The following is an 18,268-nucleotide window of genomic DNA, read 5'->3' as shown; positions in this document are numbered from 1 at the left end:
CTGGAGGCCTTTCACCTCCTTCATGCCAATACTTGGCATTTACTTATCATTCAATGGTATTGTACGTGGAGTGGTCTTGATTTCTTTTTTGGTGAGCACACTGGAGTCATGGAAGAAAGTTATTGATCTTGCATCCTGCTGCTTTGCAGAAATTATTTAACAAACCTAAGAGTTTTCTGGTGGAGCTTTGGAACCCTTTTAAGTATAGGGTAGTAGCATCTGCAGATCAGGATAATTTGACTTCTTTACTTGTTTTCCTTTTTTCATTCACTTGCCTTGTTGCTCTGGCTAAGAGTTCAAGTGCTATGTTGACTCAAAATGGTAACAGTAGATGCCTTTGTCTCATAGAGAAAATGCTTTGAAATGTGATGGTTTGGTCTGCACGTATTTTTGTTTGTTTGCATCTGTGTACATTAAGGAAAGAGGTTAGTAGTTTGTTACTGTGTCCTTACCTGACTCTGTAGGATGGCTTTATGAGCGTTCTTTTTATTTCACTTTTATGGAACGTTTGGGGCGCCTTGCTGTTGGATCTTCTTAAGGTCTGACAGACTCAGCATCGAACCACTTTGGTCCCAGCATTCTGTTTTTCTGGGGGAGCTGCCTCAGCCTCACTGCTGATGACCAGATGCCTGTCCCTCTTGATTCAGTCTTGGTAGTTCATGTGTGTCAAGAAACTTACTCATTTCTTCTAAGCCTTCTGGTTTATTGTCATTTTTTTAAAAAAAGAATTATGCATTTATTTTATGGATGAGTACACTGTAGCTGTCTTCAGCCACCAGAAGAGGGCATCAGATCTCAAGGTGGTTGCTTGGAATTTGAACTCAGGACCTCTGGAAGAGCAGTCAGTGCTCTTAACCTCTGAGCCACCTCTCCAGCCCCTATTGTCATTTTTAAAGTGTGACCTAATGATTCCCTTTTTGCCTCTAATTTTATTGCTTTGGGTCTTGTTTCTTTGGTTGGTTCAGCCCTAAAGCCCATCAATCTTGTCTGTTCTAAATAACCAACTCTGTCTCATGCTCTCTGTGCTCTTTACTCTACCTTATTCGTCTCAGAGCCCATCTTTGATATGGCTTTTCTTCTGTTCATTTGGGTTCAGTGTATTATAGTTCTTCTAAGACCCTGAGTGGGTTCTCCTTTATTGAGAGGTCTGTTTTTTTTGTTTTTGTTTTTGTTTTTTTGTTTTTTTGTTTTTTTGTTTTTTTGTTTTTTTTTACATAGGCAGTTATTGATATCAACACTGATCAAGGCAAAGGCTTAAATATAAAGACATGGACAAGCAAAAAAAAAGTGTTTATGGGGGATGGAGCGGGGTGGGGGGGGACTGAAAAAAAATTTAAGGAGAAAACCAGAGAAAGAAAATGTAGAAAAAAGCCCATGGAATAGACATCTGAGAGATAAAAGTGAGGGAAGGCCAAATCCAATTAATGCTGCTGGAACAACCCAATATAAAATCCAACACAGGAGAGCAAGCCAGCAAACTGCAGCAGGAGAATAAAGCTGTTTCTTCCTGCCCTTGGGGCTGCAGGGGTGGAGGGTGGGGGTAGGGGAGGAGGAGCAAGACTTGGCTATGCTCCAGATTGGCTCCCTGGGATTGGGGTCCTGAGTCCTTTTCTCAAGGACCAAGCTGGCTAGATTCCTAGTGGCTCCTTGGATACTGGGCTCCCAGTGTGAGGCAGAGGCTGGTCGGAGACATGATCACACTGAAGTTGAACCCATACCTATGTCTCACTGGGGAACAGAGCAGGTGGCCAGAGAGGAGCCCCAACTGGCTGCCCCTACCCAGACACCGGGTCAGGGCTACTTGGATGTTGGGGAGCCTGGTGCACAGATCCATGTCCACAGTATCCCTGAGGGTCATGCACTGGGGCTCTGGGACTGAGCTTCCTGCCTTCTGGGGACTAGCCTGGCTCCTGTACACCTGCAGTTGGGAGGCTCATTGGAAAGATTGGGCTAGAGGCCATTGCTTCTGTCTTGAAGCAGCTCAAGGTTCAAGATTCCTGCATCTCATATTTATCACAGTGCTGTTCCTGATTCCTTATTCCATGGTGCCTCTCTTTTCTTTCCTTTTCTTTTTAAAAACCATCTTGCTATATGGCCTAGGCAGACTCAAAACGCTCTATCCTTCAATTTCTGAATGCAGTGTCACAGACAGGGCCACCCTGGCCAGGATAGGGTTACTTTGATTGCATCTCCAGAATACTTCATGCCCACAGATGTTTGAGGCTTGGGATTTGCCACTTAGAACCCGCTCTTTTCTGGTCTTCAGGAAGCAAATCTTTCAACTACTCACCCTGGCATTTCTTTAGGGTGAATCTTGTTTTCTGGATTTTGATGTCACATAATCAGAAAGGACGTATCCTAAAAACCAGGACAGAACAGAGACAACGTTAGCATAGAGGACTGGGCAGTGACTTCACACACAGACTCCCAGTCCTTGACAAGGAGAGGGGTGACTGGTCCGAGGAAGGCAGCACTCCACATGCAGAAGAATCTAAGTAGATCCGCTCCTCTCGTCCAGCACTGAAATCACTGGAGGATGGACCGCAGACCTTAAGTATAATGGGAAACCGAGAGCACACGGAGAGCCAGGCACAGGTAAGGGCTCTCTGAGAAGGCAAACAGCACAGGAAATAATCCCAAGATTTAACAAGTGGGAAGACGTGGAACTTAAAAGCTTCCTCATGGCACAGAAAATAATCATCAGAAGAGGAACCAATCCTGGCCAGTTATCCATCCCACATGGGAAAAATGTTTAGAATATACAAAGAAGGCCAGCATTTAAATGCTAATGGATTGAATAAAGGAGGAAATAAAAGTGCCCAATAAATATCTGAAAAAGTATTCGATGTCTTTAGCTATCAGAGAAACTCAAATTAAAAGTGCATTGACAGTCCACGTGAGGCAGGGCGACTAGATCGTATCAAGAAAACTAGTCACATCAAGTGCCGGCCAGGAGGTGGAAGTGTAAACTGCACTGGTTACCATGGAGACCAGCATAGAGGCCCCTCAGAAAGCTAAATGTTCCCATCGTATCACTTGGTGCTGTACAACTGAAGAACACCAGCGTACCACGGTCACGCCTGCAGATCTCTGTTTCACGGCTGCCAAGCTGTGGGACGAGCCTGGGTTCCATCACAGATGGACGGATAAGAAGGTGAGCGTGTACACAATGGAATTCGACTTAGCTGTAAAGAAAAATGAAACTGCCGGGCCACTGAGACGAAGTGCTTGCTGGTAAACATGATCTGAGCTCGATCCTCGGGGTCACGCGTGCTGGAAGAGAACCAGTTCCTGCCAAGCTGTTCTCTGACCTCCACATGTGAGTGCTATGGCACATGTGTGCACATATATACACAGTAGTAAAAACAAAAATAAATAAATATAAAAAGAAAAGAAAATGACTAGAACTGGAGATCACTGTATTAGGTGAAGTAAGCCAGACTCAAAGAAACAAATATTGCATCTTTTCTCTATTGTGCAGAATGTAGGTTTAAATATCTCTCTGTGTTTATGTTGTGTGTGTGTATATTTATATATGTGTGTGTGTATGTATATATTCATATATATGTTTGTATATTTGCATATATATGTTTGTGTGTGATGTGACGCAAAAGTAGAAAGGGAGCTATGAGAGGAGAGGAGGTGTCTATACAGAGGGAGGACAGCAAGACAGGGCCGGGGGGCACATGTCATCAAAACAGAAGGGGAAGCAATGGGAGGAAGGGGACCAACAGGAAAGGGCCTAGAGCTCTGGGGGACAGTGATCGGGGAATCGGGCAATTTTACACACCTACATATATGTGTGCTTATAAACATATATACACATATACGTATGTACATGAAGTGCCAAATGAAGCCCTTTTTCTTTTTGGCCAGGATATAGGCCAAAAGCTTAATAAAAACTGTAGGACTTGAGAATTTGACATGCATGGAAACCTTATAGTGAAACCCGCTAATATTTAAAATTATCATGTGATGGAAACTGGGCTGTGGCCTAACTCTGCAGCAGTCGTTGGCTGAGTGTGAAACCCTGGGTTTGACCCACAGAAACGCACAGACACCAGAAGCAGAACCCAACTGAGCTCCTGTGTTTTCTGTTTAATCTTCTAGGCGGCATTCCTGTTCCAGCTACAGACGCGGTATTTACAGAGCCAGGTACTCTCTCGTGTTTGCTCTACTGTGGGAAACGTAGAGCAAATGTCTCGAAGGAATTTTCTGTAATAATTTGTACCTTGTTCCCCTGTGATTCATTTCTGTGACTCTCACACACTTTGGAAACATGAGGCCCTGGGGTTGTGTGTACAGAAAGGATGGCCGTCCTATCTTACTCAACCCAGTCTTCCTTATGTCTCTCTGTGGCCTTCACATCTAACCCTTCCCCTACTCTTGGGGTTAGCTGCTGGCTTTGCATTGGGCCTGGGGGCCTGACTGCATTTTGGACTGACTGGGAGGGTCTAGAGTTACTGAAGCTACACTTGTAAGTGTGGGCAGGACACTGGGCGTGCTGCATGCAAGACAGAGGGGAATCGAAGGAGAGGGCCAGAAATGGGTGTGCAGAAATTGAGCCCTACTTCCGCGTCCTGTCCCTACGGACAGCTCGCTAGCCTTTAAATAGAAAACCTAAGCCAGAGGAAATAGCTCTGTTTGAATGCTGGAGAAGTTTAACGTCAGGACTAGTGAGAAGTTGAATCTGAGGACTAGGGAAGTGTAGCATAGATAATAGGAATGAGTGTTGCAGGCACAATGGCTGCATGCCTTTAATTTCAACACTAGGTGCTCTGTGGGTTCAGGGCCAGCCTGGTCTACATAAGGAATAGCCAGGGCTACATAGTGAGACTTTGTCTTAAAAAGAACAACAAAAGGAACACCATACATCGTTAAGCAAAGGGCTGGACATCTTTCTACTCACTTGCTTCGAAGCGTGCGTTTCTGGGTGCTGTGCATGGGAGATCCTCAGCACAGCCCTGAGGAGCGGTGGGGTCTGAACCCCAGCACCCCCAAAGCCTGTGTGTTGTTCCTAAGACCACTCCCTCCCTCTTTTCCCTGCTGCTTTGATGTACTGAACAGGGCTTTAGAAACAGCCACCAGAGGATTCTGGGAGGCTCGGTAAGAAGCTGTATCAAAGGAGAGGACTCATTTGACTGTTGCCATTCCTGGCTTTCCTTGTAAGACTTTACCACCGCCACCTAGTTAGCTATGAGTTTCACCTGGCAACCTAGCCAACAGCCTTTTGAAAATGGTAATGTTTTCCTATTTGTTTGGGAATTTTAGGGCATCATTATGCCCCAAGTTATCGTTGGGATCGCAGCAAATGTTGTCAACGTGGGCATGAATGCCTTCCTGCTGTATGCCTTGGACCTCGGAGTGGTGTAAGTCGAAACCCATTCATCCAACAAAGACTGCTGTGCGCCCTAGGGCTGGGGACGGGTGAGTGAAGCAGGGATGGTGGACCCGTAAGCAGGCACCTAGCAGTCTGTGCTCCGGTGCTCTGCGGGAGGTAAGAGCTGGCCCAAGGGCCCACAGCGGAGCAGCTAGCTAGCTCCTGTTGTGGGAGAAGGGGAGCAGAGATTAGGTGGAGAGACAGACCCTGTTGGAGGAAGCAATGTGAAGTCTTCAGTGGTTGTAGCAGTGTTAGTCCTGAGAAGCAAGCTGCTGCCACCTGGAGGCTGAGGTAGGTGACAGGCAGCGGTCTGAAGGGCTTCTTCTCTCAGGGCCTCTGAATTCTAAGTGACTGAGCCCAGTTCCTTCTTGAGCCGTGATGAGAAGACCCTGTGATGAGAGAAAAGAGTTAGGGCTACCCCAGTGGTATCCTGATGGCCCTTCCTCACCCTAGCCCAGAGCTAGCCTCTGCGTATGTGGCTAGAGAATCACACCAGCCAATGAAGACTGAGCCCAACTGTTTGTGTGTTCAGGGCACTGTATTCATTACAGTGGGTCAAAACTGTGTACTCATAGATATATAACAACAACTAAGAAAAAAAGGCCATGAACTTGAAAGAGAGCAGTGTGTGTGTGTGTGTGTGTGTGCCCGCCCATGTGTGTGTTTGGCGGGTAGGTTGGCAGAAGGAAAGGGAAGATGGAATTAAAAATATATAACTAAAAAGAAGTTACTATGTTAGAAATTAAGGAGAATAAAAACAGATAGAGTATACAGTGAGTTATGCTAACTGTTGGGTGTCTTTGCTGTGATTTGTTTGGTTTCCATGCACATGTTAATGTGGGCTGAGTATCAGTGAAATCATGTCAGCCATGATTAAAGAGGAACAAGGTAGGGAGGAAGTTCAGTGGTAGAAAGCTTGCCTGGCACACACAAAGCTTGGGTTCCCCATGTTATCTTTTTCATGCTAGAATCTGCAGATTGTATCAACCAGTTTCCTGGAAGAGGAGTGTGTGTGTTTGTACACATACATACATACATGCATATATACATACACACATGCATACATACATGCATGCTCACACACATACACACATACACATTGCAAAAGGGGAACCCTTGGATGGACTTACATGATAGGAGTTGGGCAGTCTAACAGTGGCCATCTACCCTTTGAAGATGCCTCAGACATTTCAAACTGGCACTGAAGGCCTGGGAGCTCTCTGTGGGGTCACGGGAGGCATGTTCAATGTGAAAAGCTGTAGAAGCTTGTTTTAGTCAGGGTTGCATTGCTGTGATAAGACACCACGACCAAAGCAACTTGGGGAGGAAAGGGTTTATTCTGCTTACACTTCCACCTCACATCATGGAAGTCAGGACAGGAGCTGACCTGGAGGCCGTGGAGAACACTGCCAACAAGCTTGCTCAGCCTGCTTTCTCATATTTCTTATACCACCCAGGACCACCTGCCCAGGGCCGGCCCCACCCACAGTGAGTTGGGCCCTCACATCAGTCATTAGTGAAGGAAACCAAGGCAACACCCCACAGAACAGTCTTGGGGGCATTCTCTGACTGTGTCCCTCTCCTCAGATGTGTCTAGGTTTGTGTCACTTGGATAAGAGCTAAATAAGGATGAGGCTGTAGTGTGATGACAGTGGATGCTAACTTACCTTGAAAGGAAAGGGTGCTTGAAGCCTTGGGCATGCTTCCTTCCTCTTCTTCTTCTTCTTCTTCTTCTTTTTTTTTTTTTGACCCAATTGATAAGGTATAATTGCCCACCTAAACATATAAAGCCCAGTACCATCTATCCCTTAAGAACATTAATAACAACCTGTAAATACACAGAACAAAATCTTAATGTCACCTGCCATGGCTTCTTGCCCTCTCCCTCCTCTCTCTCCTTTTTTCTTTTAACTTCTTTGTGTCTGGACCGCTGGCTTGCTGGGTGGTGTGGTCTCCCTTCAGTCAGCTCTGCCTATGTCCACTTCTGTACATGCCCCACAGAACCACATCGGTTTTTTGTTTTGTTTGGTGGCTTTTTGTTGTTGTTTTGTTTTTAATCATTTCTAGACACCTCTTAATTTAGCCAAGTTGTCACCAAGGGCAACCGTCACCCAGGCGTTGGTCAGAGCACAGAGGGAGCACACCATGGACCAGTGGGTAGACTAGACATCATAGAGGGCCCAGGTTCCCCCATGAAGGGCCTCAGAGACAGAATGTTGGGCTTTTCCTGAAGAGATAGCCTGGGATAGTTTGGAGTATGGAAAAAGGAGGAGGAGATATGGGGATGGGTTCATGAATAATAAAGTGTGAGGGTCAACATGGGTTGGGAAAGTCCATAAGAAGGCCGAGTGTGGTGCTGCCGAGTGTGGTGCCGCGCTGGCCCGGCGTGTACCTGTGGTAGGAAGGGCTCCCACGGATGATGCCCAGGATTATATTCTATGGAAAACAAACCTGCTCAAATCCTGTGGAGTAAAGTCATGGCTTGGATGAGCAAATGAATAGAGAAGCCGGTCACTCAGTTCCTTTGACTAGTCTTCATCTAAGACATGGTTTATTGAGCATTGTTTAAAGTTGACAGTTTGCAGAAAGCAATACAGATTAAGGCCCTTCAGTGTCACAGAGATGAACAGCAGATTCATCTCCACAAAGACAGATAAAGCTATTACACATGGATTCAGCCAAAAAGAAAGGAAGACAGCATACACACTCCAAGCTCACTGCGGAACACAAGCTTCTGGGGGCAGGGGCTGGGCGGGGGCTGGGCGGGGGCTGTTCAGTCGGTTTGTGTTTGGAAGGGCACACTCAAACTAGCCATGGTTTTTTTCTCCTGCAGAGGGTCGGCCTGGGCCAACACCACCTCCCAGTTCTTCCTGTCCGCCCTGCTTTTTCTCTACGTGTGGTGGAAGGGAATCCACATCCACACCTGGGGAGGTACGTGCCCCTGCATTGCCCGGGGGAGGTTCACAGACACAGCTTTGGTTTGTGGATCTCCCCTCCCCCACCATAGAAATTCCAGTTTTTTGTTTTCTATCTTTTAGGAAATCTCAAAACATGGAAAATGTTTGTTACTGAAAATAGAAAAGTTACTAGGGACATTGCATGATTTTGTGTTTGAGTGGTTACCAAAATAGCCCTTCATCCATGAAACATTATGTTAGATACTGGGTTTTAAGTTACAGTAATTTTTATTTAATGAATTAAAACTACTAATCTGAAATCCTGCTTCTTGAAAATCATGCTATCAATTTAAGGGCAGTAGGAGAGCAGACAGCTTTCTCACCAACCAGTACTACTCGAGGCTAAGTAGCCCAGAACCTTTGAGTAGACACCCACAGGCTTAACTAGATTTTTGTTTAGTTTTGTTTCTATTTTTTCCAACTTTACTGAGGCAATGATAAACCTTGTATATATTTAAGGTGTGACTGTATGGCTGTAGTATTTTGTTTTGTTGAGATACATTCCCACCACTTTTGTGTTTTTTAAATTTTGGGACAGGGTCTTGCTAGTTGCCCAGAGTGGCTTCAAGTCTGTGGACCCCCTCCCCGCCATAGCCTCCTACCTTATCTCATTCCCCTCGTCTCACCCTTCCTAATAACTGGGATTTCAGGTACACACCTTTGTGATAAGCCAACGTGATCATGCCTGTATTGCATGTACATATATGTGTATGTATGTGCATGTGGGTACATGTGTGCATGCGGAGCCAGAGGGTGACTTCCAGTGTCTCCACCAACTGCTTTCTATCTTATTGCTGACCTAAAGCCCCCAGGTCGGCTGCACTGTCTGGCCACCAAGCCCCCCAGGGCCTCCCTAACTCTGTGTTATCCCATGTTGGGATTGCTGGTGATCACTGCCATGTCTTCATGGGTCCTGGGGATCTGAATTTGGGTCCTCTGGCTTGTGGAGGCCGATTGTCATCTGCAAAGCTCATTACAGAACAGTGGCTGAGCATTTTCATCTTCTTTTCAGAGATGTCTATTTGAGTCCTTTCTCTCCCTTTTGCTATTGAGTTATATAAATTATATATTGTGATCTAAACTCCTTATCAGATACATTAGACATCTTCCATTCTGTGGGCTGCCCTTTTAGTTTAGCTTTATGTTCTGGGTTGCAAAAAGTCCTTACCAATCCTGGCACCATGGCTCTCCCTCTATGATTTCTTCTTTGATTTTGAGATCACGATAATTGAGTCCATTCTGAGTTGATGTTTGTATATGGTATAATCCCTAATTTTTTTTAACTCTATAGCCTAAAATAGTATCTAAAATGATCTTACTTCAGCTTGTCTTTTGCCTGTAGAGATCTAGTGTTGTCAACACCAATACTGAAAAGACGGCCTTTCCTGGTTTTGTAGCCTCAGAGCTTTCAGTGAAGCTTACTTGACTGTATCTGCCATTTTCTGTGGTAGTACCATACTGTTTAAGGTCTGATAGCTTTGAAACATGGTTTGAAGTCAGGATGCTCCCATTACTGTTATTTTCCAAGATTGTTTTGTTTCTTCAGGATTGTGTTTTTAGAACTTTTTTCCTTACTTTTGTGACAAATGCTATTGGGATTTTGACAGTGATTGTTAGATAATGTTGGGTACTGTAGACTGTCTTAGTCAGGGTCTCTATTGCTGCGACGGACACCATGACCAAAAAGCAAGTTGGAAAGGGTTTATTCAGCTTACACTTCCACATTGCTGTTCATCGCCAAAGGAAGTCAGGACAGGAACTCAAACAGGGCAGGTCCTGGAGGGAGGAGCTGATGCGGAGGCCATGGAGGGGTGCTCTCCAAGGCTTGCTCATCCTGCCTTCGTATAGAACCCAGGACCATCAGCCCAGGAATGGCACCACCCACAATGGGATGAGCCCTCCCCCCTTGATCACTAATTGAGAAAATGCCTTACAGCTGGATCTCATGGAGGCATTTCCTCAACAAGTCTCCTTCCTCTCTCTCTCTCTCTCTGACTCTATCTTGTGTCAAGTTGATACAAAATCAGCCAGTACCTGGGCGTTTTGACAGTCCTGATTCCTCAGATTCGAGACCATGGAGACCTTCTGTTTGTGCGTCATCAGTCTCTTTCCCCTGAGCTAACGACTTCACTGACCTCCTCGGTTAGACTTACTTCTAAGTAATTTTATCCTTGTGACGTTAAAAGTGGGATTTATTCTCTCCAGTCTTCCTGTCCCCAAGTACTGATGGCTGAGCCCAGGGTCTTCTACTTGCTTTCGTTTCCACTCATGTTTTATAGGTGTGTAATTTACACACATAGTGGGTTTCAGCTGGGCAATGGTGTCGTACACTTTAATCCCAGCATTCAGCAGACAGAGGCAGATAAATCTCTGAGTTCCTGGCCAGCCTGATCTACAGAGTAAGTTCCAGGATAGCCAAGGCTACACAAGAAACCCTGCCTCAAAAAACCAAAAAACAAAATGCGTTTCATTATGAATTGTTTATATTTGTGTGTGTACCTTGTGTTCCTGTGTATGGTGTGTACAGTGTGTACTGTGTATACATGTTTGTGCACACGTGTATACATGTGAATTGTGTATATGTGTGCACCATGTGCATGTGTGTATCACTCATAGTTTCCCTCCTGCTCAATTCCTTCCTCCTCCCAGCCGGTCCCTCTTCTACCTAATATTACTTAACATGACAGTCTCTAGTTCCATCCATTTTGGGGGCAAACAACATAGTTTTGTTGTTCCTTATGGCTGAATAAAACTCCACTGTGTACGTGTACCATATTTTCTTATCATTTTGTCTGTTGATGGAGAGATCCCACTGATGCTGATCCCATACCATGGCTCTTGTGACTAACATCATGGTAATCATAAGTTTGTAGGTCTCTGTTGTATAATGACTTGGTCTCCTTCAGGCACAGCCTAGGAGTGGTATAGCCAGGTCATACGTCATCTTATGTTTAGGTGTTCGAGGCCCTACCATACTCCTTGCATTTTCCACCAGCAGGATAGAAAGCTCCTTTCCCTTGAATTCTTGCTGGCAGTTGGTCGTTGCTTGTTTTCTTGATAGCCATTTTGATTGGCATGAGGTAATCTCTGTGTACTTTTGATTTGTGTTCCCCTGGTGGGTGAGGTTGTCCCAATTTTTCATGTTTGCTGGCCATATTCTTCTTTGAAGCTACTCATTCCCTTTACCCACCAACGGATTGATAGCTCTTAGCCTTCTATCTCATGTATTCTGGATGCTAGCCCACTGTCAGGAGAATCTGGATGCTAGCCCACTGTCAGGAGAATCTGGATGCTAGCCCGCTGTCAGGATAATAGCTTGCAGAGATGTTTTTCTCCTGTTTTATAGGTGGTCTGTCTGCTCCGGAGGTCACTTCCTCTGCTGCGCCAGAGCCTTTCAATGTCATACAATTCAATTGCCAGCCTCGCTCTTCCTTCTTGAGCTATTGGAGTTATTTTTAGAGTCCTCGTCTGAGCTTGCTCTCGAAGCCTTTCTCTATAGAGATTTCAGAGTGTCAGGGCTTACATGAAGGCCTTTTATGATTTAGAATAGGTTTTTGTTTGAGGTGAGATACAGGGCTCACATTTAGTCCTCTACTTGTGAAGATCCGCACACCCCACACACATACACCTTTCATTGCTCAAAACTAATTTACATATTCATGGTTTAAAACAAAATGAATCTGTGAAAAGTGCTTAAAATGAGAACACTCTTAGGTCCCTGCTTTTCTTCCAGCCTGCCCTTTGCTTCCATTTCATGTTTAAAAGCTGACAGAGATAAGTGAATGTTGAGAGGACTCTCGGTGTTACTCAGCCTCCACATCCGCACACCGGTGCTGCCCACTGATTCCCTCTCCGCTCGCAATTCTTAGTCATCACAGACTTTTTTCCAAGTTAAAATGAAGAAGATGATCTTGGTTTGTTTGGTTTTTTTTTACAGCTTCACTGAAGAATAATTTGTATAATAAATTAAACTCACTTGGGATTATTTTCACTGGTTTATAGACTTACGTTTATATGTTCTAGATTTAAGATGTTTCCATAACAGAACTGATTCCCCTGGTCAGTTTGGAGTTCATTTTCTCCCCAACCCCAACCTGGGTAGATGTGAATCTTAGTCTCTAGGTGGGCCTTTCTGGATGATTTCAGAGATGTTTTCTGCGAGCTATCTGGCTATGTTGGTAACTGCCAACAATGAAACACTGTGCCTTTAATAGATGTATTAGTCGCTTTTCCCAGCGACATGACCAGATAAGTGGAGAGAAGCAACTTCACGTGGGAGGGACTCGTTTTAGCCGGTGATTTGTGAGGAGGCAGTCCATCACAGTAGGGAAGTGACTGCAGCAGGGTGAGCTGGCTGGTCACTTTGCATGTGCAGTCAGGGACTGGGGAATGAATGATAAACGTGGTGCTCACCGGCTTTCTTCTTCACTGGAAAGACATACTTCGTCCTTTGTAGCTGGGAGGTGATCTGTGAAAAAGCAGATCATTTGAGCATCTGGTTCCCCAGTGACTTTTCGTCCAATGGCTCTAACCGGCTGTGGTGACTCCCCACCGAGTCAGTGATCACAGGGTGAGTCTCAAACACCTTTCGGCTCTAGCCGTATTTGTGCCAGCTGTGGTAGACTCTGAGATAAGTTAAGGAAAAGCAGCCTGTACAGCCTAGCTAAGCCATTGAAGGTTTACACAAGTGGCATGCACGACTGGATTCTCAGAGGAGGTGTTTTGGTGTTAGTGCCCAGAGAAAAGTGAGGCAAGACAGTTGGAGGAACAACCACATTGCTCACTGTGGTGTATCTAGCCACACAGTTTTCTTACCTCTGTCCTGTATGGCACACCTTGGCTTCCCCCTCCTGAGCCTTATATGTCGTGTCTCTCTATGTGTGTCTGTGTATCTATGTGTGTATACCCATGAACACATGTTCAGAGGCCAGACATTAGACATTGAGGTCCTGCTCCCCTACTCTCTGCATTATTTCATTGAGATAGTCTGTCATTGAACCTGGAGCCAGCTAGCAAGCCCCAGCAGCCATCCCATCTCCACCCCTCACAGCATCAGGGTTACAGGTATGTGCGGCCACACCTGGCCTTTTAGCTGGGAATTCGAACTCAGGTCCACAAGCTTGCACAGCAGGTGCACTTACATATTGAACTATCTCCCCATCCCCTCATGTCCTATATCTTGTATTTATTTAGTTTCTGATTTCCTAATTTCCTCATTTGTTCCTAATTTCAACAATTACATTTTTCCCAAATATTTTGAATGTTTATTTTTGTACATCTGTCCATCCTTATTTAAAATCTTTTTGCCTTTAAGGATTTTTAAAGATACTCTAAAATCAAACGCTTTAATCATTTCTGCGAAAGTTTCATATGCATTCATCCCTAACTCCTCCCTGTGACTCCCCATCCACCCTCACCTTCTATCTCTCTAATTTCGTGTCCTTTTTCTAATGGCTCATGGCCTCCTATCTGTGCTGTCTGTGTACTTCCTGGTGTGGGGCCGTCCACTGGAGCTGGAGCCGGGCCAGGCTGCCAGGAGCCACACACCCTTAAAGAGACTGACTCTTCCTTCCCCAGAATCCATCAGCCATCCTTGTTATGGGTGGGGGCTCACGTAATCCTTCCCTCCTTCACGCTAGAATGGTGACTGGGTTCTGCAGCGCGTGAGCAGGCAGCCACAGCTGCTGTCGAGTTCAAGAGCGCAGTGGCCCTGTCACATCAGAAGACACTGTCTCTTACAGTATTTTCCGCCTTTCTTCCATTCTCTCCTTGAGCTCTGGGGAGGGAGTGTGGTGCAGATGTCTGCTTTGTGCCTGAGCACTCACAGCCACTTCCTCTCTTCACCAGTTCTGTGAACTGCGTTAACCACCATTCACTGTGTAAAGCAAGGTCCCTGGTGATTACTGAGAACTGCATTGATCTGTGGGTAAAGGTATGAACTTAGAGCAGCTTTATACTATGTCCACGTCGCACAAGAGCAACAGTAGACTTACTCCTGGGTTCTGTGAGCTCCCCGGTCATGGGTTCTGGAGAGTGGCTGGGCCCCATGAGCCTGTCCTCCATCCGTGACTGAATATTCGTGAGCTCAGTCTTGTCCAGGCCCTGTGCAGGCAGCTATAGCCACTGAGTTCATGAGAATGACAGCCATGCTGTGCCTGAAGACGGTGTTTCACAGCCCTCTTCCTCGTAACCCAACTCTTGTATTCTTCCTGCTGTCTCTTGTGCCGTGTTCTCTGCACCCTGGAGGTGCTGACATGGCTGTCCTGTTGAGGGCTGAGGACTCGACAGTCACTTCTCGGCACCTGGGCCAGCTTGAGTCTCTGCATTTACTGACTGTGAAGAGAGGCTTCTCTGACCACGGCTGAACATAGCACCAGGCTAGGGTGTGAGCTCATGTACTGAGCGGCTTCCACTGAGCAAAACAGAGGCAGTTTAGCTTCATCACCAGAGACTCTGACCTCCCCAGTCATGGGTCTTTGACAAGTCCACAGTGCAAAGCATGAGCTGCCTCCTGACGTGGATCCTAGATCCAGCCAGAATGCAGCCAGGACTTGATTACATCACTGGGATCATCTTACCTGGCACGCTGGTGTCGAAACACGGAAGAGCACAGCTGGGTAAGACCAGTGATGACCTTTCTTCCCCAGCATCCTGTGCAGCAGCTTTCATCAGTGAAAGCTAGACAGCGAGACGGCAGGGAGGCAGCGCCCACTCATTTCCAGTGTGATCTCTCTTTGTCCCACACCCAAAGTGTGCTCTTACTGTCCCTTCCCTCTGTTGAACTGGTACACCCCAGACACTATCCCCGTCCTCTCTTGAAAGACAGCTACCCTCTGCAATAAGGTTCCTACCCAGAGGTGGATACTTGGTAAGAACCACAGACTAACAGCCTTCTACACAGCCATCAAGCTGTTAGCGTCTATAAGGAGGCGGTGGTAATTCTGTGCTTATAGAGTTGTTCCTTTCTACCAGTGTGAATGAAATAGATAATGAAAAGGATGAAAAGGAAAGATAAAGAAGAAACAGTTTTAGTTTTAGGTTGCTAGAAGGGAAGGATTTATGGGTTTTGCTTTTGTTTGGTTTGATTTGGTTTGGTTTGGGTGTAGAAAGGATGGGTGGGCAAGATGGCTCAGCAAGTAAAAGCAGTTCCTCACAGACCTGAGGAGACTGACAATGTGAAAGGAGAGAGATAATTCCTGAGAGCTGCCCTTTGACCTCCACATGTGTGCCGTGGCATGCCTGCACTCAGACACACACACAATCTCACACACACACACTCACACATTCTCACACACTCACACACACACATTCACACACACTCAAATCACACCCTTCCTCACACACTCTCTCACATTCTCTCTCTCACTCACACAGACACACACACAATCTCTCACACACACACACTCACACATTCACACATACTCTCACACACTCACACACTCATTCACACTCACTCACACACCTGCACACACATACTCTCTCTCTCTCACACACACACACATTCTCTCTCACACACTCACAAGTCTCTCACACACACTCTTACACACACACATATTCTTACACACACACACTCTTAATACACTCTCTCACACTACACACATACTCTCACATACTTACACACTCACTCATTCACACTCACTTAAACACACACCTGCACACACATACTCTCTCTCTCTCTCTCTCTCTCTCTCTCTCTCACACACACACACACACACACACACACCATTTTAAGAAAGAAAGGTAAGAATCTGCCCTCACTGCATCCCAAAGACTCTAATAAATTGTGTTTTCATTCTCATTTGCTTCTAGAGATTTTAGAGTTTCTTTCCTGATTTCTTCAATGACATGCCATTCAGGTCTTTGTATACTTTCCGTTGTTTCTTTTAGTAATGGCTTTTAGTTTGTTTCCACTATCTGATGGTAGAAGAGATGTTATTTTTTTTAATCTGATAACTTTTTTAACAGGATGAAATGTGGTCTGTTTTAGAAAACGTTTCATGTTGAACGTGTATTCCATGGCTGCGAATGGCGTGTCTTCCACGGGTGTGTGGTATGTCCATATGAGCTACAGCGTGTTTAATGTGGAAGTTTCTCTTTTTTTGGTGGTTTGTTTGTTTTGTCTAGATGGTCTATTTGTGAGAGAAAAGCATTAAATATGCAAAACCACCGACCCCAATCTAATATGTACTTGCTGTGCCTTGTGGTGTGTGTTTATGTGGTTGGGGCCCCGGTGTTAAGTGCATATGGTTACCATAAGCTATTAATGGACGATCCCATTGGCAGCATTTAGTGCCTCCCTAATCCTTCTGTCTCTGCCTGAAGTCTGCTTCTGCCTCCATTTGGATGGCGTGCCGTCTTCCATTCCTCTGAGTTCTGTGAGTGTACATCCTTACCACTGACTGAGGCGTGCTTCTTGCAGATAACAAATGGTTAAGGGCTGCTTTTGATCCAATCAGATTCTTTCTGTCTTTTAACTGAAGCGTGGAGACCATTCACACCCGGGGTTATTTATCGTTTGGAGGGTTGTGCAGACTCCTCTAGTTTTTTCATAGTGGAGTTGGCTATTGTTTCCTTTCCTCCTTTTCCAAGGCCATCTCATTTGTGTATTCATATAAGGGCCGGTGCCTTTTTGAATGGGACATGATTGTTTCCTTCTTTGTTCATGAAGTTATTCCCTGTGCTCCCATGCACACGCTTGCTTCCTCTCTCTTTTGTTTAAGTGTCTTCTTCAGTGTTAGCACACGTCCAGGAACTGCTTTGGTTTGTGCTTCCCTTAAAATAGCTTTTTATTTATTTTTTAAACAGAGTCTCATGTATCCTAGAAGCCTTGAACTTGATACTAGTGGAAGATGGCCTTAATTTTCTGATTCTCTTGCCTCCCTCCACCTCCTGGTTGTTGGCAATGCCTAGTTTATGTGGTTCTGGGGACCAAATCTTGCTTTCTAGGCAAGGACTCTATTAACTGAGCTACATCCTCAGCTTCGCTTCCCTGATTTTAAAAGATAAACTTGCTGTATATAGTAAGCTTGCCTGACTACTCATGGATCTCTCTCTCTCTCTCTCTCTCTCTCTCTCTCTCTCTCTGTTGTTGTTCTTTATTTTGTAGTCCTAGCAATTCCACAGTAGAGTATTGTGAGAGGATTCTTCCCAGGTCTGCCTGTTTGGGGTTCTAATGTCATTTGCTCCAAATGGCCACCTTTCCACTCACATTTGGGACATTTTCTACTGTGACTTTATTAAACAGACTTTTTGGTGTACCTTTTATGTTTTTCTTTCTTTCACATTTGTGTGTGCGTGTTCACATGTGCTTTGGCACAGCGTGTAAATGTTTGTGAGAGCTCAAGGTTGATGCCGAGACTGTTCCTCAATCTTCTTGCAGTTTACTCTTCTGATGCAGGGTCTCTGGGACTTGGAACTTGCTTATACAGTTAGTCTTTGTCTGAAACAGTAACTGTTGCCGTGACGAAACACCGTGACCAGAGCAATTTGGGGAGGAAAGGGTTTTTGGCTTATGCTTCCACATCACAGCTCATCATCAAAGGAAGTCAGGACAGGAATTCAAGCAGGGCAGGAACCTGGAGGCAGGAGCTGATGCAGAGGCCATGGAGGGGTGCTGCTTACTGACTTACTGCCCATGGCCTTCTCAGCCTACTTTCTTATAGAACCCAGGACCACCTGCCCAGGGGTGGCAGCATCCACAGTGTGTTGGACCCACACGTTCTGTGCCACAAATACCCTATTGCAGTCATGGCAGAGTGTGGGTAGGTTTTGCGACTGGTTCGGTGTTCCAGTCCCACCGCTGGGAGCCTTGCCTGCTTATAGAAGATGGCTAGTTCAGGCTCCATAACCGGTTACTAGAAATCATTGCTAGATTTCACTGGGTTTCTATATCACCCCCAAAATGTCCCCCAATCCCCACCATGTCTCCCAG

The 18,268-nt window shown here is 45.6% G+C and overlaps 1 protein-coding gene across 3 annotated transcripts in view; it reads left to right on the top strand.

Annotated features, from left to right (window-relative positions):
- Slc47a2 (solute carrier family 47 member 2) overlaps window positions 1–18,268 on the top strand; it is a 42,693-nt gene that overhangs the window by 7,693 nt on the left and 16,732 nt on the right. For all 3 annotated transcript variants that reach the window (XM_039086568.2, XM_039086569.2, NM_001191920.1), the window contains 3 exons: window positions 4,111–4,155; window positions 5,272–5,369; window positions 8,214–8,311. In XM_039086568.2, the coding sequence (XP_038942496.1) occupies window positions 4,111–4,155; window positions 5,272–5,369; window positions 8,214–8,311 (241 nt within the window). The remainder of the gene's footprint in view (window positions 1–4,110; window positions 4,156–5,271; window positions 5,370–8,213; window positions 8,312–18,268) is intronic.

Source organism: Rattus norvegicus, chromosome 10 (assembly GCF_036323735.1).
Source record: "Rattus norvegicus strain BN/NHsdMcwi chromosome 10, GRCr8, whole genome shotgun sequence".
Taxonomy (NCBI): Eukaryota; Metazoa; Chordata; class Mammalia; order Rodentia; family Muridae; genus Rattus; species Rattus norvegicus.
This window is presented reverse-complemented; position numbering and strand designations above follow the sequence as displayed.